At 40.3% G+C, this 23,285-nt stretch overlaps 1 protein-coding gene across 7 annotated transcripts; it reads right to left on the bottom strand.

Annotated features, from left to right (window-relative positions):
- Nucleotides 1-1,240: 1,240 nt before the first annotated feature.
- Nucleotides 1,241-23,285, bottom strand: NXPE3 (neurexophilin and PC-esterase domain family member 3). Of its 7 annotated transcripts, XM_034074122.1 has the most exons (8): nucleotides 23,189-23,285; nucleotides 22,562-22,735; nucleotides 21,856-21,905; nucleotides 19,243-19,455; nucleotides 10,669-11,429; nucleotides 8,662-8,735; nucleotides 5,370-5,576; nucleotides 1,241-2,052 (listed from the first exon to the last, which is right to left on the bottom strand). In XM_034074122.1, exons 4-8 carry the CDS (start codon nucleotides 19,333-19,335, stop codon nucleotides 1,502-1,504), a joined length of 1,686 nt encoding a protein of 561 aa, XP_033930013.1. In that variant the 5' UTR covers nucleotides 19,336-19,455; nucleotides 21,856-21,905; nucleotides 22,562-22,735; nucleotides 23,189-23,285; the 3' UTR covers nucleotides 1,241-1,501. The 7 variants fall into 7 exon arrangements, with proteins under 7 accessions (XP_033930013.1, XP_033930007.1, XP_033929999.1 ...); XM_034074116.1 differs by lacking the exon at nucleotides 22,562-22,735; XM_034074108.1 differs by lacking the exons at nucleotides 21,856-21,905; nucleotides 22,562-22,735 and adding an exon at nucleotides 20,124-20,201.

The following is a 23,285-nucleotide window of genomic DNA, read 5'->3' as shown; positions in this document are numbered from 1 at the left end:
ATATGAAGACATTTCAATTATGCCACTCTGGGCCACCTAACAATTGGCCTCATTGTTCTTCTTAGTTTGCTCACAAAGACTCAGCTTTCATATTCTCCTTAAGAGTGATGAGCTTCTTCAGAATCACTCCTCTACTGTTCTGACATATTTCTCAGCAAAGCAGATGGTAAAGACAAACTTTGGCCTGAGAAGGTCCAGAAATAAGACATCATGGAACACTGCTGCTTAACTTTGGGGCTGAATTTTCAAAGTGCTACTAGCTAAAGGCATAGACAGGCTCAATCAAGTGAGCAGCAGAAACCACCATGCTAAGAGGCACAAGAGCCACCAGCTTTCACACCAGCAAAACCACTGATATTCACCAAGCATCTGTATGAAGGGCAGCTCTTTGTGTACTTGGCTTTTGGGTGCAGTTTTTTTGACCTTTTATATTGGCAGCAGTGAAGCTCATGAAGAAATCAGAAGGAGCATCACAGCATGGCATTGACATTAGTGTGTGCCAGTAACTGTTACCCACTGCCAAATCAAGTGCATTCACATCATGTAGCTTCTCCACACAGACGCAACATATGAATGATGCAGAAGAGTAATTACTAGAAGCCCAGCTTCACAGGAACATAAGTGAAGAGCTTTATCTTACAGGGAAGGGAAACACTTTTATTAGTAAACACTTCAAGCTTCAAGTAAGTGAGCCTGCAACTTAAACTTGCAGAAACTGCCTAAGACAGTGTCTTCACTGAGGTCGTAATATATACATTTCTCCATTACAGACAAGTCAAGAAGTAGACAGTGTACCAAAGCTCAGAAGAAATTCAGTAGTACAGGATATCAAGCTAAAATACTGGCTATTTGCATTATTTAGCAGCCATCTGTGAACACCAATGTTGCCTAACTTGTGTGCTCTATTTCAGCAAATTCGTGATGACTTAATACTATAGTTATTTTGATTGTGTTTCCCTGATTGACATTAGTGATTTTGGTACACTCCCTTCACATTTCTAATTAGGACTTTGAAACAGAAACAGACACTGTGCTTCTCTGGCATACAACTGGAGAGAGATGTCCCCCAAACTCTGGAACACTGAGAGAAAGACTGCTCCCAAAATCTTTCCCAGACTTCACACACAGTTCTGAGCAGCAAGACTCTGACAACAGAATCAGTGCCATATGGATTAAGCTAAGCATACAGTGCAGACAACTGGTAAAGCTAATAACCCACATAATTTAATTTAATTTGATTTAATTTAAAGTGCTCTCTAATAATCTCAGATATGAATGGTAAGGTTGACAGGAATCAGCCTTGCAGGAAGATATGGCCTGAACAATCAACTCCTCTCTACCACGCTTCACAGCTACCCAGAGATAAGGCCACCCACTTTATGCTGCATGCAGGTACAATAACCAGAGTTCTTCCGTACCACCCAGCCTACTTCAATTGCTCCAACAAAGAACAACTTTGCTTCAGCTATAGCAAAAGATGACATATGGGTACCTACTTGTGCTAAGTTTGCAAAGGGCACACGTACGATAAAAATGCATTTATTTGATTCTTAACAATTATTTCTTTTGGGTGCAAGTTATGCGGCAAGTAGTGAGCCAGAGACATCTCCCAGGCATCCACGAAGTGCACAGCAATTCCTGAGAACATTTTTCTCATTACAGAATCAAGCTGAAAGGAATACCAATCACTGTTAAAAAGGCTCACTTCTGGCCCAAGCTCCTGAACATTGGCAGTTCTGATGATGATTGAAGTCTTGGGGCTGCGATCCAGCAATTGAATAATTGATCTCCGAATGTTCCTCAGCCGCCGAATATACACTTCCACAGGGAAAGTGCTGAAATGGGACCATATAGTTATGGCTATCACTGTGTTTCTCCCACCCACTATACCATTCAGTTCATTGGCAATGTAGTGCAGCTCACTGCTAAAGACTGTGGAGAAACGAATGGGTGGCCCATGACAGCGGAACTTCAGTAGGATATTGTGCTTCAGGTCAACAGACATGAAAGGTCCCACATTCTTAGGACTCCCCAGGTTAAATTCCACTAGATCTGAAAACCCAAGAGCAAGCATTAGTGAAAGATAGCAAAAGAGATTAACACTGTCAGAAAGATGCTAGGACCACAGAGCAAAATCAGCAGTAGATATGAAAATCTGAGCTTAATTCTGAGAACTCTAAAATGAAACAGAGGATGAGTATTATGCACGTTTCAGCTGCATATTTCAGAGTGGAGTTTCTGGGTGCTGAAATCTGCAAGAAAGCACACTTTAACTTCACAAGGCTATTCATGCCTTTCCCAAAATATTTCCTTCTATCTCTCATAAAATATGTTTTCCAAATAGACTCCTTCGGTCATTGCTGCCCTATAAATCATATGTCCATGAAAATCTTCCTGGTAGTTTTAGGACTCCATTAAATTTAAATTTGACTTCATAGAATCATAGAATAGTTAGGGTTGGAAAGGACCTTAGGATCATCTAGTTCCAATCCCCATGCATGTGCAGGGACACCTCACACTAAACCATGTCACCCAAGGCGCTCTCCAACCTGGCCTTGAACACTGCCAGGGATGGAGCATTCACAAGTTCCCTGGGCAACCCATTCCAGTGCCTCACCACCCTCACAGTAAAGAACTTGTTTCTTATATCCAATCTAAACTTCCCCTGTTTTAAGTTTTAACTCGTTACCCCTTGTCCTATCACTGCAGTTCCTAATGAATAGTCCATCCCCAGCATCCCTATAGCCCCCCTTCAGATACTAGAAGGCTGCTATGAGGTCTCCACGCAGCCTTCTCTTCTCCAGGCTGAACAGCCCCAACTTTCTCAGCCTGTCTTCATATGGGAGGTGTTCTAGCCCCTGATCATCCTCATAGCCCCCCTCTGGACTTGTTCCAACAGTTCCATGTCCTTTTCATGTTGAGCACAACAGAACTGCACACAGTACTCCAAGTGAGGCCAGCAGAGGGGCAGGATCGCTTCCTTCAACCTGCTGGTCATGCTCCTTTTGATGTAGCCTAGGATATGGTTGGCTTTCTGGGCTGCGAGCGCACACTGAAGCTGGCTCATGCTCATTTTCTCATTGACTAACACCCCCAAGTCCTTCTCCACAAGGCTGCTCTGAATCTCTTCTCTGCCCAACCTGTAGCTGTGCCTGGGATTGCTCTGACCCAGGTGTAGGAACTTGCACTTGGCATGGTTAAATTTCATGAGGTTGGCATCAGCCCACTTCACAAGTGTGTCAGGGTCCCTCTGAATGGCATTCCTTCCCTCTAGCATATCAACTGAACCACACAGCTTGGTGTCATCTGCAAACTTGCTGAGGGCACACTCAATCCCACTGTCCATGTCCCCAACGAAGACGTTGAACAAGACCAGTCCCAACACTGATCACTGAGGGACACCACTTGTTACTGGTCTCCAGCTGGACATTGAGCCATTGACCACAATTCTTTGCGTGCAGCCATCCAGCCAGTTCTTTATCCAGTGAGTGGTCCACCTATCAAACTGATGTCCCTCCAATTTAGAGACAAGGATGTCGTGTGGGACAGTGTCGAACGCTTTGCACAAGTCCAGGTAGATGACATCAACTGCTCCACCCCTGTCCATCAGTTCCGTAGACCCATCATAGAAGGCTACCAAATTGGTCAGGCAGGATTTCCCCTTAGTGAAGCCATGCTGGCTGTCACCAAGCACCTTGTTGTTTTTCATGTGCCTTAACATGTCTTCCAGGAGAATCTGCTCTAAGGTTTTGCCAGGCACAGAGGTGAGACTGACTGGTCTGTAATTTCCCGGGTCATGCATTTACCCCTTCTTGAAAATGGGGGTTATACTTCCCTTTTTCCAGTCATTGGGAACTTTACCTGACTGCCATGATTCTTCAAATATGATGGACATTGGCTTATTAAGTTCATTTGCCAGCTCCTTCAGGACCCACGGATGGATTTCATCAGGTCCCATGGACTTGTGCACGTTCAGGTTCTTAAGATGGTCTTGACACAGATCCTCTCCTACAGTGGGCCCAGGGTCTTAATTCTCACAATCCCTGCATCTGCCTTCCAAGACTTGGGGGGTGTGGTCAGAGCCTTTGCCAGTGAAGAATGAGGCAAAGAAGCCATTAAGAACCTCACCCTTTTCCAAGTCCAGGGTAGCCAGTTCTCCGGATAGCTTCTGGACGGGGCCTACGTTGTCCCTAGTCTGTCTTTTATTTGCTACGTACCTATAGAATCCCTTCCCATTATCCCAAACATCCCTAGCCAAGTTTAATTCTAACTGGGCCTTAGCTTTCCTAACCTTGTCCCTAGTTACCCAGACAACATCCCTGTATTCTTCCCAGGCCACCTGTTCTTGCTTCCACCATTTATAAGCCTCTTTTTTCCCCTCTAACTTTCCTCAGCAGCTCCTTTTCCATCCAATGAGGTCTCCTGGCCCTCCTGCTGGCCCTCCTGCTGGCCCTCCTGCTGGCCCTCCTGCTGGCCCTCCTGCTGGCCCTCCTGCTGGCCCTCCTGCTGGCCCTCCTGCTGCACTTCCTTCTATCTGGGATGCAGCATTCCTGAGCTTGTAGAAGGGGATCTTTGAATATCAACCAACAGTCTTGGGCCCCCTTGCCCTCTAGCGTTATATCCTATGGGACCTTACTAAGCAGGTTCCTGAGGAGGCCAAAATCTGCTCTCTTGAAGTCCAGGGCAGTGAGCTTGCTGCATGCTCTTTTCACTGTCCTGAGGATCTCAAACTTGACCATCTCATGATCACTGCAACCAAGGCTGCCCTGGAGCGTCACATTTCCAACAAGCCTTTCCCTGTTGGTGAGCACGAATTCAAGCATGGCACCTCTACTTACAGGCATTAAGGAGTCTCAAAGTCTGTATTCCAACAGTTTAGCTGCTTTAGAGGTAAGGGTTGAGGAAGGAATTTGCTACTGAAATTCTGTTTTAGGTTAAAATAAGGGAAGCACAAGAAGGGCTCAAAACCAATCAATAGTAATGGAAGTAATTTTCTACTTCATTCTAAAGTCATTCATGTGACTGGGATGCTGCAAGGCCTTACAAAGCAACCCTAAATTACTTCTGCCATGCCTCCTAGGTGGCCACCTTAACTCACAGCTACCGCAGCAGTCCTCAGTGATGAAACATGGACAAGGACAACTTTGCAGACTCCTTGTGGCCTCATTTCCAAGGCCTACATGTTTCCAGTGTCTGCTCTAGCATTTGACTAAATGCCTATCTACCAGCACTCCCAGTAATGTTTTGTCTTTCTTCTTCCTTTACACTGCCATCAGTAATATCAACTTTGTGTTTGAGATGTGAGAAATAAAACTATGCAAAGTTCTTTAAGGACAAAACCAAATGAAGAAAAAAAATAAAAAATTAACCTGGAACAGATGCTGTCAGATATTCAAACCACTGCCTTATTGTAGAGTCTCCAAACAGGTGGATTACTTTTCCTTGTAAGCACTTGGTTATATCATCTGACTTGTTAAAATGATGGATCCAGTGTGTTCTGGACCTCCACTGATCTTCATAATAATAACCAGAAGGTGAAGCCATAGAATCTTCAGTTCTGTCTATACTGCTGGAATCTGGAAGAGAAAAGTTCTTTAAAATTAATGTATAGCAAAAAACAGCCTCTATAACCTTCATGGACATATTGTCAGTGGTGCATGAACATCTTTCCTAGTTTAAAGCAAAAGAGTATGATGTATAACACAGATTAAAAAGCTTACAGAATCAAAGATTCATAGAACAGCTTGGGTTGGAAGGGACCTTAGTCTAACCATCCTCCAATGAGCAGGGACATCTTCAACTAGATAATGTTGCCGAGAGCCACATCCAGCCTGGATGCATCACAGTTCTGAAGCCTGATACATCACACCTCTTTAAGCTCAAGTATTTCACCCCTTCTGTAGTAAAACCTGCAACTACAGGGCGAGTTGGCTGAACTATTACAGTTTCTCTCGGTTCACATTACATGGTGTCTCTGATGATAAAGTACAAAGTAGTGAGTACCTGTCACCTTCTCCAATTGAACAAAGCACTCAAGGGTGGGTGCTTGCAGAGGGGACAGAGCAGCAGGGACCACCGTTCAGCGGCGCTCTTCTGCCCCCCAGCGGCCATCCTGTCGCCAGCAGCTCGGGCCACCAACCCCAGCGCGATAGCCTGGGACCACTCAAAACGCAAGCAACCAAGTCCGCCCGTGGAATTACACATACACACACCGACACTCCCGCTCCGACCACACAGGCTGCAAGAGTGAAGTCCGGATTGTAAGGACTCCAAAGATTGGAAATGCCATAATTAAAGCTATGACCAAGAATTTTTTGATGTGTCCTCTGAATGTATGAATTACAAGTCTAATTCCATAGATTTCCTACTTTCTCTCTGCTACCTAGCCCCTTCCCCTTTTACTGCCCAAGATAGGTGACCCCCTGAGGAAAATGAGACTACCCCAGGGAAGCTCTGTACTGTAGGATGCCTCCCAAACTTGCAGACATCGGGCAATACCTTGCAAGCAAGGGCCAGAGATTAGAGGAAGAGAAGCTACAATCTCATAGTTATGTCAGCCAAACATTGCCATGGCCAAAATCATGCCAGGGACTGTTGTAACTGTGTAAAAGTACATGCAGAGAAATTCTAAACATACTCTGGTAGATGCTTCATTATAACACAGGTGTAGCCAAACTCTAAACACTCAGTAAAATTAGACCATAGGTATCTTTAAGCACCCCTTCCTAACCAGCATTTTTGGTCTCACTGTGTGCAATATGCTCTGCATCTTGCATTAGTAGATGTTAAACTCCTTAGTTAACATCTAAATTTTTACAGGGACACCGTAAAAAGCGAACTACTGCTCTGTATAACACAAAAGACTACAACGATGAGTACCACAGGACAGGCACTAGAAGATTGTATCTCTGGATGATCCTTTAAATCAGGCAACAGGGACAATGAAGGAAGAGAAAAAAAAATCACCAAGTAATGTTGACTCTTCTGATATGTATAAAACAAGTATCTTACAAAGAAAAGGAAAACACTTTCATATAATCATGTAATTAAAGAATAATTCATCATGTGAATTCACAACTGCAGTTCATTTGCTTCTAAAATTTCGATGTAAAAACATTTTCACTTTTTATCTCTAAATTAATTCTTAGACTATACATAAATATATAAAAATGGTACTAGAAAAACTTTTTGATGCCTCATGCTAAACCTAACACCAGCATTTCAAATCTGTGCACAGTACCATCAGTTTTGCACCAGAATTCAGAATCCAGATAGTCTGGATTTTATAGAAGAGAGTAAAAGCTCCAATCTGAACAGTTACAAACCAGGAATAGAAATAAGACTTGTATTTCAGAAAAAAAAAAGTTTTAAATATCAGCTTGATCTACATTTACCCTTAAACAGGAAGGTATGTGCAAAAACAAAAACAGCAGAGCAATGCATTTAATGTGCCATCAAACCTAACAAATTCATACATCCACCACCATTATACCAATGTATTAAGTTTATTTATTCAGAGACCATTTTTCTTAGACAGAATTTCCCTGAGGAATACTGTGCTACTGTTATCAACTCTTTCTAATCCAGCATTACTCCTCAGGAAATGCAGGCAAGCTTTGATCCTGAAAACTCCTGAAAGAAGGGCAATATAATCAAATTTCAAATTTGCAGCAGTTTCTGCGAGGAAATAAATAGGATAAAAAAGCAGCAAAAAACATCTCATCTAAATGATGTGAAGAAAGAAAGCAGGGGCAAATGTTGCTGGCCTAATAGCAGCACTCTTTTACTAGTGAAATGCAAAACTAAAAGCAAGAAATGCTGTAGGCTGTTTTTTGTTAAGACATTATTGCTCATGTCATGAACTCTGCCTTTAAAGTTTCCTACAGTCTTATGAAAACACATCTGAAATGCTTTCAATCAAGAAGTGATTCTCTGTGAATCAAACAAAATGAGTCATGCAGGTTTTATGATGTATATGGATATGAATGAGATAAACCCTCTAAGTTTAACTTATTACAGACTGTCTCTTTGTTCTGTTTCTAGACAGTGTGTAGAACAATTAGATTCTGGTCCACAACTTCAGGTTGTGACATCATGTTGGTTAAACAAATGATAGTAATGCTTACGTGCAAATTGCCAAAATCTGATAGTCAAAATACTTAAAGAAAGAAAGATATGGCACACAGCTGGGTTTGCTAGAGTAACTTGAGAGTTTGGTGAGCAGTTACTGTATGACATTTTACAACTCTAAGTGTTAGAAAAAAGACACTTTCAAAGAGAACAGCTTTTTTGTCTTTTGCTAAAAATTCTTTTTATGTATGTAATTTTAGTCAATTTTGCTGTTAGAATCATAGAATAGTTAGGGTTGGAAAGGACCATAAGATCATTTAGTTCCAACCCCCTTGCCATGGGGAAGGACATCTCACACTAAACCATGCTACCCAAGACTACATGCAACCTGGCCTTGAATACTGCCAATTAGTACTAAACTTATATGGCAGTTAATGGCCAAAACCCTTCATCTTCTAAACACATATTTAAAAGTTAGTTTCTATTTCATGCTATAAAAAACAAGCAAATCAATTATTACCTTATGCCTATTATACTTTTAGTAAATTTAGTTATGTATTACAAACAAGAATCTTATGAAGTTCACTTTACCTGTAAATGCCTTGGGCTTTACAATCACTGAATCAGGTCCACTGGAGAGTATTGGCCTTTTGATATTCACATCACTTGGAAGAAAAAAAAATATTTGTAAAATTAACAGTAAAATTTGAAGGTAATACTATTTTTTTTAATCACTTCAAATAAGTACATAAGACTCACTAAGAGCTTTTAAATTTCAATTTACTTGCTATTGCTGAATTCATTCTGTATTATTTTCCACTATGATTATTCTGAATCAGAATTCAAAATTTCATAGCACTAGAACACAAATCTTGCACACACTTTTACTGGCATAAACCTAGATAAAGCTATCAGAGGTCTGCAAGATGCTTTGGGGGATTTACCACAAAGAGGGAACTTCTCAACTTGTGGTACATGTATCACTGGCAGGAGACAAGACACTGAAAGGGTACACTGCTGCAGCAGCAGCTCCCAGCTCTGCCAGTGCTCTACAGGTGCCTGTCACAGAAAATACTTCTGCTAGGGTACTTAACTGCTTTTAGCCCCTGCAATCCCACAGCCTGCTCTGCGGCACACAATGGAGCTTGTGGCAGTCCAGCACCTGCAATTCTAGCTATAGCCTAGGCTGGAAGTGGTATCCCCTGACCCTGGGGGAGACATCAGTACCAGCTGATGTTCAGAGATCTCCAGCAATAACTTTGGTCTTCCAGTAGGACAGCAAGTTGCTGAATATAGCACCAAGAAACCTCAGAAGTACTTGCTTGTGGACATCAGTGTATTCTGATCACTTTGTGCTGGACACATATCACTACTGTACAGCTGTGACAGTTGCAGATTTAATACTAAACTATTCTTTCTTTTGTTGCTGTTTAGAAGAGAATCCTTTTTCCAATGTTTTTCTCCATTTAAGAAATAAATAATTTGGAATTTCTAGAAGCAGTTTCAGTAAAGGATCTCAAAGGTAAATGAAACAAAAACCAAAACATGCAGGAAAAAAAAAATAAAATCCCACTCCCGTTTGGAAACCTCACCAGTCAGTATCAGCCATGTGTTGCAGGTGAACTGCCTGAGGCACAGAAAGTCAGAAGACCCACTTACAAGCTTAACAAGGAATATCAAGAAAACATTTCCACTGATATTTATGGTTGATCTCTGGCTTTCAGTTACAAACATGCACACACTTTCCTAATTAAACTATTGGGAGCTGCTACTCTAAAGCCTTTCCCAATTTAAACCTCAAGTGAACATACTGCCACAACATTTCAACATCTTTTTTGGAGAGCAAGGTGGTAGCTTACAACTACAATTCTGACACTACACAGTAGCTAACTATGTCTAATTTCAGCTGAGGGTATATCCAGAAGTAGTTCTATCGCATCTACCCATGTACTAAGAGATATATTTTTTTTAAATGCTGAATGCAGAAGAAGATGTCTGCGAAACTAATTAGGTTCAACACTTCATATAACATGCACAGATCATTTCCACTTGCAAAGGTTTTGCTCAGCATTTTGCTCTATCAAGTGTTTTCTTCATGACTGTCTTAAAATTACTCCTAAGATTTAAAAGGAATACATTGCATTAGATGCAAGATGGCTTTTGCTGAGGGTAAAAGCAATTGTTGTTTTGTGTAAAAATAAGCCTAAAACTTGTACCTTTTATAGGTAGCTCAGACTTGGCAAAAAAAACCACCCCAAAACATCTCAAAGCATTGTTTTGCAAGTGTAGGTGTGGAAATAAAATAAGGAAATAGTCCCTCAAGCCACCACCAGATTTAGACAGCATGCTCTTTAATTTAGCAGGTGCACCAAAGAATAGAGAGAGAACTACATTCCAAGATCCTTTAGTTTAAGATTACTGTGCTCTTGCACAGCTGAATGGAGGGAAAGAAACTATTCAACAATTCACATCAAAAACCTGCTCCTGCAGATACACACCTCCTCCAAGGCAATCTGTAATATTTCACCAATAACCAAAAGTTTGTCTTTAAATAAATAATAATTGACTGACTATACATCAATTCAATAACACACATACCTTTGGAAAAAGAGGCTTTCTTCTCGTGTCAGAAGACCTTTTTGATATCCACCCTTGGCATGGCTGATTCGGCTGGCACAGGGGAGTTTTCGAGGCTTGTAACAAAACCATGGCTCACCCGTGTAGAGATCTGTGAAGTTACAGACCGGAAGATCTCCAGGCAGGCAAATATTACACTCAGTAGTTTCTGAATACCTCCCAGACTTGAATGAGCTTTTGAAATAGACCCTGTCAGGCCTTTCTTCTCGTAAACGCAGGAGGACTCGAATTGCTTCACTCGGATGGACAAGTGATACAGAAATTTTGACCTCCCCTGGCCAAAGCAAGGTAAAGAAGACTTTGTAAAGGCCATTGTGGCAATCTACAATCTTTCCTGTTGCTCCAGCTTTCAGCAGAGGAGAGTGAATTCGTGCCTGTAGATAGTCGCCACCATATTGCTTAGGTTTTCCTTGGAAATCCTTCATATGAACAAGCACCTCTAACTGATCACCCACCTTGAACAACCTGCTGGGTTTCACAATCACAAAGTCACTATGTGCGGGATCAGTGCTTTGTACAAAGGCAATTTTGCCATCAGGCAACTCTGGCCACTGTATTGCAGCAAGCAATGATTCCTGTTCCACTTGTTCTCTTTTGGACAAAGTCTGCTGCTTGTAACCACAGTAAGGCTTCCTGGCAGTTTTAGTTGTCTGTGATAGAGAACGCTCAACATTGTTTTCTGTTATCCAATTTGATCCTGAAACTGTGTCATCATCCAGGTGCTGAGGAGGAAAAAGATTATCTGAAACTGTGCTATTAAATGAAGCACTATGAATAACGGATGCTTTGTCACAAAATGATACCAAGAACTGGGCTTTGATTATAGAGCTTCACGTGTGACCAAATGAAGCAACTTTAGTAGGAGACACAAATCTATTACTTTGACCATGGGCAAAGAAACAGGTGGTCAACCTGTGGTCACCTGGCAAGGAGGCTTTAATATATAAATCAGGTCAAATCTTTTCTGTGGCAGTGTTCTGAATACCAGTATATTCTGTAAATATCATCAATCTAGAAAAAATTACAAAAGGTTGTATAAGTAAATAGTAAATTGCAACTCATGCCTAATTTTCTTACTGTAGCAATATTAGTCTTAGAGCACATGAGGTCTAATAGCTGCCCAATACAATACAAGGAAATAGGGTTTCTTTGTGACATTACACCAAGGATGAAGGTAAGGTACTCCCTGCACATGCCCTCCAAATTAGTCTGTTGCACGTAGCAGCTGCAGTCACTTACCTGCTTACATTCACATTGCTTCCTATCTATTTATTTGAAATGTGGAATTCCCTGTGATATACAGATTGAAAGAAATAGAAGAAAGAATGCTTCAGGGGCAATGAGTTCATGAAGTGTAAGTAAATGAAGGGCAAGTAAAACAGTCTGGGATAAGCTAGGACTAAACAGGAAAAAAAATAATTTCTATTTAAGACTTTAAAAATCTATATACAGCTTTCTCTAGAGTCAAATGAAACACAAGCAAAGCATTCCGTAATCCCCACAAGGGTTTAAAAACTAAAATAGTTAGTGCTAGACTAAGAGAGGTGGCTTCTGCTGTGATTTGAGATCAATGTCCAAAAAATGTATTTTCATGCAAATGACTGCATAGCACAGTCTAAGACTCCAGAGCAACCTGTGAGATTTCTAATCAACAAATCCAAACTTACACCTCTTATATTGCACAAAATTACAGTCAATGGGTACTTAATTATCAGGTGTATGTTGTAGAGCTTTATTCATACTTGCATGTCATACAGAAGCAAATAGTTTTTTGAGCAAAGATTAAAATTATACAACATACCATTCTCATGGCATCAGAGAATATACCAGTTTAGACTGAGATTTCTAAAAAATTTAAACCATACTATTTTATTTATTTAAAAAGATCATCATACATACCAATATCCTAGTGTTTTCTGTTTACTTCGTCCATAACTAGCTGCCCAGTAATGTACTAAAATTCCAGGCATATATGTTAAAGCCATAAGGCTTTATTGTTATAAACCTTTCTTAGTCCATTGAAATATCATTTACATGTACATACTAAGTAGTTTCCTCCTGCTGCTACATTTTACTGGACATTGCCAGTATATTAAAGGCATTTGAACAACACAGAGAATCAATACATTTTTTAGAAGAAAAATAAACCTAACAAGCAATACAAATGCACAGGCTTTTGAAGCTTGTTATATAAGAAGCTGGTTTTAGAATCATAGAATCATAGAATAGTTAGGGTTGGAAAGGACCTTAAGATCATCTAGTTCCAACCCCCCTGTCATGGGCAGGGACACCTCACAGTAAACCATGTCACCCAGGGCTCTGTTCAACCTGGCCTTGAGCACTGCCAGGGGCAGAGCATTCACAAGTTCCCTGGGCAACCCATTCCAGTGCCTCACCACCCTTACAGTAAAGGACTTCTTCCTTATATCCAATCTAAATTTCCCCTGTTTAAGTCTGAACCCTTTGTTAATGTGTAATAAGAAATTGAGTTCTCTCCTCAAAACATCAACAATCTAGAGAGAACATGTGCTGTGGAGATGTCCACTGGAGAGGTGATGTGCTTTATCCAGCATCACTCAGCACATCAGAGGCAGAGCCAAGAAAAGACCCATGGTATCTCATAGCCCTGTCCCTTGTTTTCCTCTTCCTTAGCTTACTGAGTTTCGTTGTTTCATGCCTATTATTAACTTCCAGCTCTTTGGAGCAAGAAATAAGCTGTTTGGTACACTGGAAGATAAATGGGTATGATGATATTAGAAGTAGAATTCCACAGACAATCCAATAGTGCTTAAAATATACATGTGGTGTGTAAAAACATCATGTGATGATTTGTAAAATCATTATTTGGTATTTATTTGCCAACTGACTACAGGAAGGCAAATAAAAAAACCTAGATGGCAGAAGGTTTAGCTGGTCATTTGGCACTAGACCAGACCTTGCTTGTTTGGGTTTTACACGTGACTGTCCTGTAGACTTCTGTAGTGGCTTGTGATAAATCTCCTTCCTTTCTGGGCTTTGGGATCTTAGGCACCAAGCATTCATTTATCTGAAAATATCACTTATAAACTACTTAAGAGGATGAGCACACTAGGTTGCAGGATGGATATGAAGAATCTTCTCTGTTTAATATCCATACTAACTATGAAATTGTAAATTGCTACATTTTAAATGTGAAATGCAAATTGACAGGTATTCACAGATGTTATTATCATAAGAGAAGCTTTTGCTTTTCTTTTACATTTCCAACCAGGATGGAATAAACTTTCCCTGAAGGCTATCTGAGGTAATTCGTAACTATTTCTGTTTTCCAGCAGAGCAGGCAAAAATGAGAATGTATCACTGCACATTACTTTATTAATTTCAGGCAGAGCTAAGAATGAATCTTGGGAACAGTTCTACTTTAAATATTGCCTACATGCATTCTCAAATTAAACCAAGTTTCTATTTTTGGATACCTTTACAACTTCTTCCTTCCACTTGCTCATGTATATACATAATACAAATGCTGCTGCATGAAAATATTTTTTAAGTGAGTTATATTTTTTCTGTGTGTTTCATAAATTCTTGTCTTCATTGTAAGCTCTCAAGAGGCAGTCTCTGTATTTCAGTTGGTTCTTCAGTGGTTGGTATGTCAGGTTGGGGAATAAGGAAAAAAAGAAATCCTCTCAAATGTGGGAAAGAGCTATCTAAGAAGGCCTTGATATCAGACCTATCATTATATTTTACCATCTATAAATTTCTTGAGGATTTTTAACCCAGTCTTCCTGTCAGAGATACAGACAATGTCATTCATTGCCTCGCTAACCTCTCTGAAGTCTTTCCACGGGCATACCTATATCTTTTAGTGGAAAAGGGTGCAAAGAACACCTAGCCAACAAACTCATGCATTCAAAAAAAAAAGAACAAAGAACATAGTTCCATGTCTCTAAAACAATTCTCCTACACAGCCTTCTTAGCAAAGCACAAGGCCAAAGCTCTTCATTTGTATTTAGCCACTGTTCTGGACAAGCACTGTCACTTCAACTTCTGAGGTTATGACCCACTAAGCAGAATAGATCATACAACAAATATTTCCTCAGTCACTCTTCAAGGGGAAGAGAAAAACAAAAAATCTCTATGAAGGTAAAACCACAGCTGATTCAACATCTTGTAGGACTATTCTTTCTCTAACATCCATGCTCACCTTTACATCCCTCTCCCAAGCACAAACAGGAGCATGCGTTATTGCAGAATGCAATAATACAGCTTACATGTGACAGTAAGCTACACCATGTACACTATTCACAGGAGAAAATATTATAGAGATTCAAGATTCCTTTTCCCAGTTAAGGCAGGGAAAGCTTCAGAGTCAATATACGAAAAATCCTCAACTAGAGCAGAAAAGCTTTCTAAACTACCTTCAGTTTTTAAGTGCTTCCCAGGCTCATCTCCACACAAGTGCTCAAGTTCTCCTACCCCTATGGATACACATGGCTTGCCCAGAGGCAGATTAATAGCTTAGTCTATCCCCACTCCATTACCTACCTGCTCTTTTACTGGTATGTCCAAATCTCTCTGGTTCTTTTAAGTTAAGAAGTCATACTGAGCTGATGCAGAACTGTGAGCTCTCTACTCCAACAAAATAAAATTCCTTTAAGTAGGGCAGATGAAGAGCATTTCCTCAAGATTTCTCAAAAGCCCTCTTATGATATAGATCCTTTCAGTTTTTAATACAGTCTCCAAGTTGAATAACACTTGCCCTGTTTTGCTTATTTCTATATATACTCCAGTCATGGTGCCTTGACTTTTAGTGCAATTCAAAAGAATTTGTTTATTGTGCTTACTTGACAGTTTTCTGTTTGTTTCTTTGGTGTAAATTTTTTGTTTGGGTTTTTTAATATTTTTTTTTATTTGCTGCATTCTGAAGTTAACCAGAAACCAAATATGACTACAAAGTGATTAAATGGATTTCTGCCAAGTAACACAGGCAGAACAGAATGGATTACATGTCAATTAAGCATAAATAAATCCATAAGCTGTTCCTGGTGCATAAGAGATGTCATAAAAAAGGGGGGGGAACAGATGTATTTTCAGGAGAATTAATGAGTGTTTCACCTCAATTACTCGGCTTTTAGCATTCTCACTGCCAACTAAGCAAATATTAGATATATAGATCCACCGAGGCAATTATGCTCTTAAATATATTCTAGAAGGGTCACAGGGTACTTGGTTAGACCCATAATGTACACTTGTCCTCAGTTAAATGTGGTGGCTGATAAAAATTTAAATATTACAATTGCTAAAAAGGTAGAACTCCATCTCAAAGCCCAGTATCTTCTACCAGCTGTAACCCTTAGCCTGGCCTGGTACATTTAGAACAATTGCTGTAAACCTGCATGTCACTAATATTAGAGCAGAAAAAGCCACAAGAGAGCCCCATGTGACAGGCATCCATGGAGGGGAAGTACCAGTTTGCCGAATAGACAGTCTGAGTTTATGCAGCAGACAAATAATGAAACTGAACAAATAGCAATTACTGAAAAGTCAGTCATCTTACTGTCTAATTTTACACTCCAGGTATTTTGCTCCTGTTTGTTGCCTACGGAAGGCATGAGATCAGTTCACTGTCTTTACTATCTCACAGCACTGAGTGGGTGCCAAGTCACTCTAAATGTCAAAGCAAATCCTAAAAAGCCATCACCAGACAGACAAATATTCCAGCAATAATCCAAATAAGATGACACAGTTATCTTCTGTAGGCACCTGCAATTTAGCAGCAAGAATAAAAAAGATTTTGTTACATAGTTATCACACAAGAAACTGCCTCTCTCCCCATACACTCTCTTTAATAAGTGCTCTTAAATAAAAATGCTCACAACCAGCCCTGAAGTGGTTCCATCACTCTAAGGGCAATTGGTACAACTATACAAACTCTCTTGTATCATACAGGTATGATGTTGCTCCTCAGCAACAAACCTGATACTTCTTGGAAAAATAAACTGTTGAACATTTTATCTGTCTAGCTGTGTTTGCAAAAAAACCCACCCAAAACATTTCTTCTGGTACTACAAAGCAATGGTCAGCCGTGGACCTCAAGGGAGGAGTTACTCCATACTAAAACTGAATTAAACAGTAAGCAGGCTAGCAGATGTTTTGTGGACAGCTTGATATTTATTTATTAAACATGAGGTAAGAAAAGTAAAATTCTGACAGGGGTAGGACTGTTGAGAGAGTATGATTAGTAACTTAAGAATTCAAGAATGAAGATTACAGCGTGAAAAAGTACAAAATCCTAAAGAGAAAAAACAAGGAGGCTAGGTGGGAGCTCCCTGATAAGTGCCTTTAGCTCAGCCACCTAGATGATTTGGGGATGAGAAGCATGTTTGATGCATTTACAGATATATTTTCAACAATAAGCCCTCTTTCCAGAGCCTGAACAGACCTGGTTACAGATATTCTGTGAAAACGTTCTAAGCCGGAAAAGGCTTTGATCCCTATGCTGAAAAGAATCAGCATAGATACCTATACTAGATTGCCTGGAAAGCTGTGCCAAAGACACAGACAAATACCAAAGTGGGTCCATTCAGAAAAGTCAAGACAACAAAAGGGGTTAGAATTGCATATTACACCAAAAAGATCTACCTGTAATACAATTAACTGAGTTTGGAATGTGAGATGTGTAAAGATCAAAGCCACATGGATACTTACCATGACTAGCGGGTGAACACCCATACTGCATATTTAATTTCACTCTCAAAGCTCTGTAAGAGCCCTTTTTCTAAGCAATGTAAGGGGTTTTTTTTTAAATAGTCTAAGATTCAAAATACCAACAATGTTCTGCATGTAATATCCTGGGGGTGAGAATAAAACAAAAAAACACAGAAAGAGGTAACAAAAGAAAATCTACCTTCTCTGTTACACAAAAATAATCATGATAACTCAAAAGAAAAGTCCATCAAACACAGTATTTTGATTTCCAGTACTTTCCAACAGCAGATATGTGAGAGAAGAATACAGGCCAAACATGCTGTGATATTTCCTCCTGTTTCTGCCACTTTCTGGCTTACACATGTCTTAAAAACTAGAGTTGACATCTTTAAGATCCACTAAAGAATTTATCTTCTGCGAATTCATGCAGGTTTTTTAATACATGCATTTAGCAGCTACAGTCTTACTGCAAGGATTTCTGCAGCTTTGATGCAATCCATAAAAAAAACACCCCTGCTTCATTTGAATTCAGCATCTGCATTTTTTATTTAATGTCTTCACTAGTACTGGACACAAGTATTCATTTAGTTATTGATCCGTGTCAGTTGTGATTTTAGACTACTCAGACATTTTCCTTGCCCTTATCTTTACCTCTTCCAATTCAGCTATATCTTTTTGGGGGTGAGAGGGGATTTTATAGCCCCTCTTTTGGATCATTTCATTTAGGCATCACTACTGAGGAAAAAAAAAGACTTGGCATAAAAAAAAACAAAACCAACAAACAAACCAAAACCAAAATATAAAGCAATTATTGATTGGCTAACACACATAAAAGATAGCTATAATTTAACAAGGTGTCAGCCTGAGCATTGTTATGCTCACCTGCCAAATGCTGCACTGAATTGTTTGGCCAAGCAGGCAGCCAATGGGCAGGGTCAGCCTTCAAGGTTCCCTAGAGCAGAGCCTTGGTATTTTAATCTGTCTTGACTTTAGTCTGGGGTTTGAATGCAGTTTGAAAGCACCACTGCACTAAAGGGTAAGTAAAATGTGTAAACATGCAAGTCAAACACAGCAAAGGGAAAAAGAAAAAAGGCTAAGAGAAGTTGCATCAGTACAAACTGGAGATCAACTAGCTAGCTAACAGCTCTGCAGAAAAAAAAAAAACCTAGGGATTTCAGTGGACAACAAACTGATCATGTGTCAACAGCATAGTATTGCAGCAGTGAATTTGCCAGTGAATTAACAAAAGTGTACCTAGATGATCAAGCAAAGTTATAATTTTCCTCAACTTGGCCTTGGTGAAACTATACCTAGAATACAGTGTCTGGTTTTTGGACACCCCCATACCACAGTCAGACTAGTGAGCCTGGCTAAGAACCCCTGAGATGATTAGGGAACTGGAGTACATGACAGAAATGGAACTTTTTTGTTTGGTTTGTTTAAAAGTCTGGAGAAGACCAAGAGGGGATCTAACTGCAGTCTTTCACTACCTAAAGGGAAGTTACAGAGGAACTGGGATCAGACACACTAAAAGGACATAAGAGAAGCATTATTCACCATGAGAAAGGTGAGGCACTGCAACAGGCTGCCTAGGGAGGTTGTGAAACGTGACCATCCTTGAAGACTGTCAAAACACAACTCAGCAATACCCTGTGCAATCCAAGCTAACTAATTGAATTAGCCTTTTGAGAGGGTTGTTGGATATTAAATACATCCAGACATCACTTCCAGTTTGAATTTCCTGTGATCCCAAGTGGTATCTAAATGCCATCAGTCACAATTCTGACCTTATGCTCAGAGGAATAATGTCGCTCAAGCCCTCTTGGACAAGAGACAGGCTCCACTTACCTCTAACTGAAAAAAATTGTGGACCAGCACCACAATAGCCAGTACTGCCATAAGCAGGCAGAAGATCTGCAATCTGAATGAGTCACGCCACATTGTCCACTCATGCCTCTCACTCCCATGTTAGGTGCTGCCATGACTTCCATTCATGGCAAACATGAATGTCATTTCGTCTCAGTAGTGCACAAGAGAATTCAGGTGACTTCTGCTTTATTCCTGCAAATGCATTTACAAAAATTATATTAAGTCCCAAAATATTAATAAAAGTCAAGTTTAGCACTGAAAGCATATAAATAGCAGAACTGTGCACAGCAACAATTGATACAATAAAACTGTTAAGACAGATTTTTGTGGCATTATTCTGAACAGTACTATCTGGAGCGAAGAGGTGGCTGGTCTCTTCTCCCAAGTAACAAGCAGCAGGACAAGAGGTAATGGGCTCAAGCTGCATCAGGGGAAGTTTAGATTGGATATTAGGAAATACTTCTTCACCAAAATGGTGACCAGGAGTTGGAACATCTTCCCAGGAAAGTGGTGGCATCGTCATGCCTGGAAGTGTTCAAAAACCATACAGAAGAGGCCCCTAGTGGCATGGTTTAGTGGCAGTACTGGCAATACTGGGGTAACAGCTGGACTTGATGAACTTAAGGGTCTTTTCCAACCTACTTGATTCTGTGATTATGTTACTTAATTCTCTTGGGCATGTTAAGGCAAAAACTTCATTATAAAGCTGGCTTCACCAAAAAAGCAAAAGAATAGTGCAATATTTCTTTCTGGTAATCAAAGAAAACTAAAGGAACAACAACCACCCTGTTTACCTGTTAGGCCACACAACCACCATCCAGCCATCACGAGACCAAGACTTATGGGTTTGGACCATTTACCTGATTAGAGGTTCCAAAGAGTTGTTCTTAAAGATTAAGGTCTGAAGCAAGTCTGGATAGGCAAAAGATATTTTTCACCTATCAGTGAAACAGGAGTATCAAAGTCAAATGCATTAAAACGCAAACATTTCTATAACATTAAACTACACCCTCCCTGTTGGTTGGTTTGGTTTATTGATTTGTTTGGGTTTTTTTAATCATTCCTTCTATATCAGGTACTCCTATGTAGCTCTAATTGTAAAAAAGTAAGCTTCTGTGAAAAATGCAAGGTGCTGGGTTTTGTTTCTTTTTTTTAATACAATATACAAGTAGTCATGCTTTTAATGAAATTTAACTTTTATGAAATATATTCCTTAAGGTTGTCCAGTAGCTGATCTATTATAAAATCACAGACCTAACTGCTGAAAAGGAGTTCTAACAGCTTATTACTTGTTCAGTTTGACTCAGATCTTCCTTCTTTTCTAAATGGACAATTCTGAGGCAGTCATTTTACAAGCAAAAAGGGTGCCATTCTTGCAGAAGAAAAAGCTCTAAACTTGGAAATGGACAACAAATGGCAAGAAGAAACAGTCAAAAGATACCAATCACCTCAAACCTAATATTAACAAAGCAGTGTTACTCATACAACCATCTACCAAGTGTAACAACATAGAATCACAAAATGGTTAGGGTTGGAAAGGACCTTAAGATCACTTAGTATAATCAAATAATTAAATAATTTTTTGTAATTTTCTATAAATAGTATAACCAAAAAGTTATACTATTTATTAAGACTATATGAAGAAAGTTGTATGAAATTAAAGTAAATGTAATCATAGGATCATAGAGTAGTTAGGGTTGGAAAAGACCTTAAGATCATCTAGTTCCAATGCCTCTTCCATGGGCAAGGACACCTTCCCATGTCACCCAAGGCTCTGTCCAACCTGGCCTTGAAGTAATGATACATTAAATATCAAAATGCAATTATACATATATCATTAAATATCAAAATTAGCTAACAAAATCATACATTATTTAATGAATTTAAATGAGAGATAGAAAACTGAAATATATTACTGGTATAAGACGGACAGTCTCAAAATAGATCCCACATCAAATTGCTTTACAGGGATTATAGGGATTATAATTTCAAATGCTTTGCTGAGAATTACAGAGATTGTATTTCTGACTGATGAGCAAGCTTTGAAAGAGCATGACATCCATTAAAGTAAAAACATCAGACTGACAAAATGCAACAAAATTTCATTGTTGAAACAGCTCTGTGCTAATATAAAGTATTAAATTTGTATAAAATACCAACTCAGGTTTTAAATCATAACTGCTAATGAATTTATCTAACTACATTAAAATCATAATTTAAGGCCATAGATGACCATCTGAGGCACAGAAACAAATACACTAGAGAAAAATTAGATTTCCAATTTGCTGAGAATTATCTTAATATCATTGAAAAGCACAAGACACTGAAAATCAATGGAATGTAATTTCACAGACTTAAATGGGCCACAGAAACTAATACCACGTAGTTTTGTTCAAAAGTTCTTGTTCAAAATTTTCTGTATTTCTGTAAACATCACATATTTTAAAACATTCAAATGTAAAGGTTTAGAGCTTTCTTTATACTAAAGTTCTTAACATACTTCCAGTTTCATCATCCCTGAATTATTGATCTAGTTCATTTTTCACATAATGGAAGCATGCAAGTATACTAAAAAAAGCCTTAGATTCTTACCCTATTCTTGGAGATCCTCTGAAGCTATCCACAAAAAAGGCCAAAAATAACTTTGGAAACAATACCGGGGGTAAATAATATATACATATATATATATATATATGCACACACTCAAATATTTAATAAAATCTCACATATTGCAGTAACAAAAAATAACATAGCAGTTAAGATTCCTTACCCATAAAATTAGTTTTATTTCTATGCTAACCTGGGGGTGGGGTGTTAAGTATTTTAATTTCTTTTAAATTCAGTCCTATACCTTTGAGTTTTCTTCTACTAATTATTAAGCATTACCCCTCTCAGCTATGTTCTGTTATCACATATCACATTTTTGCCTAAGGTTAAAAACAGAAACCAGCTCAGTGACATTTTTATGAATGGTATTCAAGTTTTCTCATGCTCAGGACTGGCTTTTTGGGTTGGGTTCGGTGGGTTTTAGGGTTGAGGATTTTTCTCCAAGGCCTTAAATTTTATCAGCTCTCTATCCCGGAACTTCTCTAAGCTAGCAGCATTACAAAAGCAAGTATCAGTGCAACTACTTCAAAGAGCTGTCACGCAAAACGCTAAGGCAGACAAGCCTCTAACTAGCGACGCCGAGCCTATTTCGCTGAGGCACAAGGTTTCTAGGCTAGACAGAGCCACAGAAACCGGGTTCGCTACCCTGTTTCTCCCAATTCAGCCTTTCTCCCAAGAGAGCGGGGCTCACATTCAGAGGTCAGCGCCGGTCGCTCGCCGGAGTTCAGGCTTTGCGGCAGCTCTGTGCAGCTGTTCTGCTCTAGGAAAACAAGGCTGCTCCAGACCGAAGGGTGAACACTGCTTGGGTCCTTGCCCGCAAGTAAGGGATGAGGAGAAGGAGACAAAAAGCAGCCAGCAGGAAGCACTGCCGCCGGCGATATAAATGGTAAAGTTGTATTTTGCTGCCTCGGAGGCACTTTTTCTCTCGCTCTTCCTCCCGCAGCACACCTCGGCTTCAGCTGGGAAGCCCCGCGCAGCAGCCCGGGCACACGCCCCAGGACCAGCCGGCCTCTGGCTGCCACGGCCACTTGCACCCCTCGGCGGGCGGCCCCTGCACGGGCAGGAAGCACCTCCAGCCGCCGCCAACAGAAAGCCCGAGCGATGCCCGCAAGCGCGCCGGTGAGGCCGGGCCCAGCCGCGGGGAACGGGGATCCGAGCGGACACCAGCCAACCCCCAAACCCTCACCTCAGCCAGGTACCCGCTGCCGAGGCCTCTGGGCCTCCCTGTAGCACCCCCGCCCCGCTACTGCCCCTCCACGGCGCCGCTTCCCCGGCCACGATTTCCCCCTCACGCCGCCGGCACTCCACGCCCCCTCACCACAGCTCCAGCCGTTCCCCCAGGCCGGAGGCGGATGGCCATATACTCATCTGCCCCGCTGCCCAGCCTACCGCCTCACCCCTGACACCAACGGCTG

The sequence above is a fragment of the Melopsittacus undulatus genome, chromosome 2, assembly GCF_012275295.1.
Source record: "Melopsittacus undulatus isolate bMelUnd1 chromosome 2, bMelUnd1.mat.Z, whole genome shotgun sequence".
Lineage (NCBI taxonomy): Eukaryota > Metazoa > Chordata > Aves > Psittaciformes > Psittaculidae > Melopsittacus > Melopsittacus undulatus.
This window is presented reverse-complemented; position numbering and strand designations above follow the sequence as displayed.

Bases quoted from the DNA above. Each gene is read 5' to 3' on its own strand.
- NXPE3 (XM_034074122.1), bottom strand. From the start codon at position 19,335: ATGTGGCGTGACTCATTCAGATTGCAGATCTTCTGCCTGCTTATGGCA. The intron at 5,577-8,661 runs GTAAAGTGAACT...TTTCTCTTCCAG, and splicing joins AAAGCCCAAGGCATTTACAG to ATTCCAGCAGTATAGACAGA. The intron at 2,053-5,369 runs GTTAATTTTTTA...TTGGGTTTTCAG, and splicing joins TCTGACAGCATCTGTTCCAG to ATCTAGTGGAATTTAACCTG.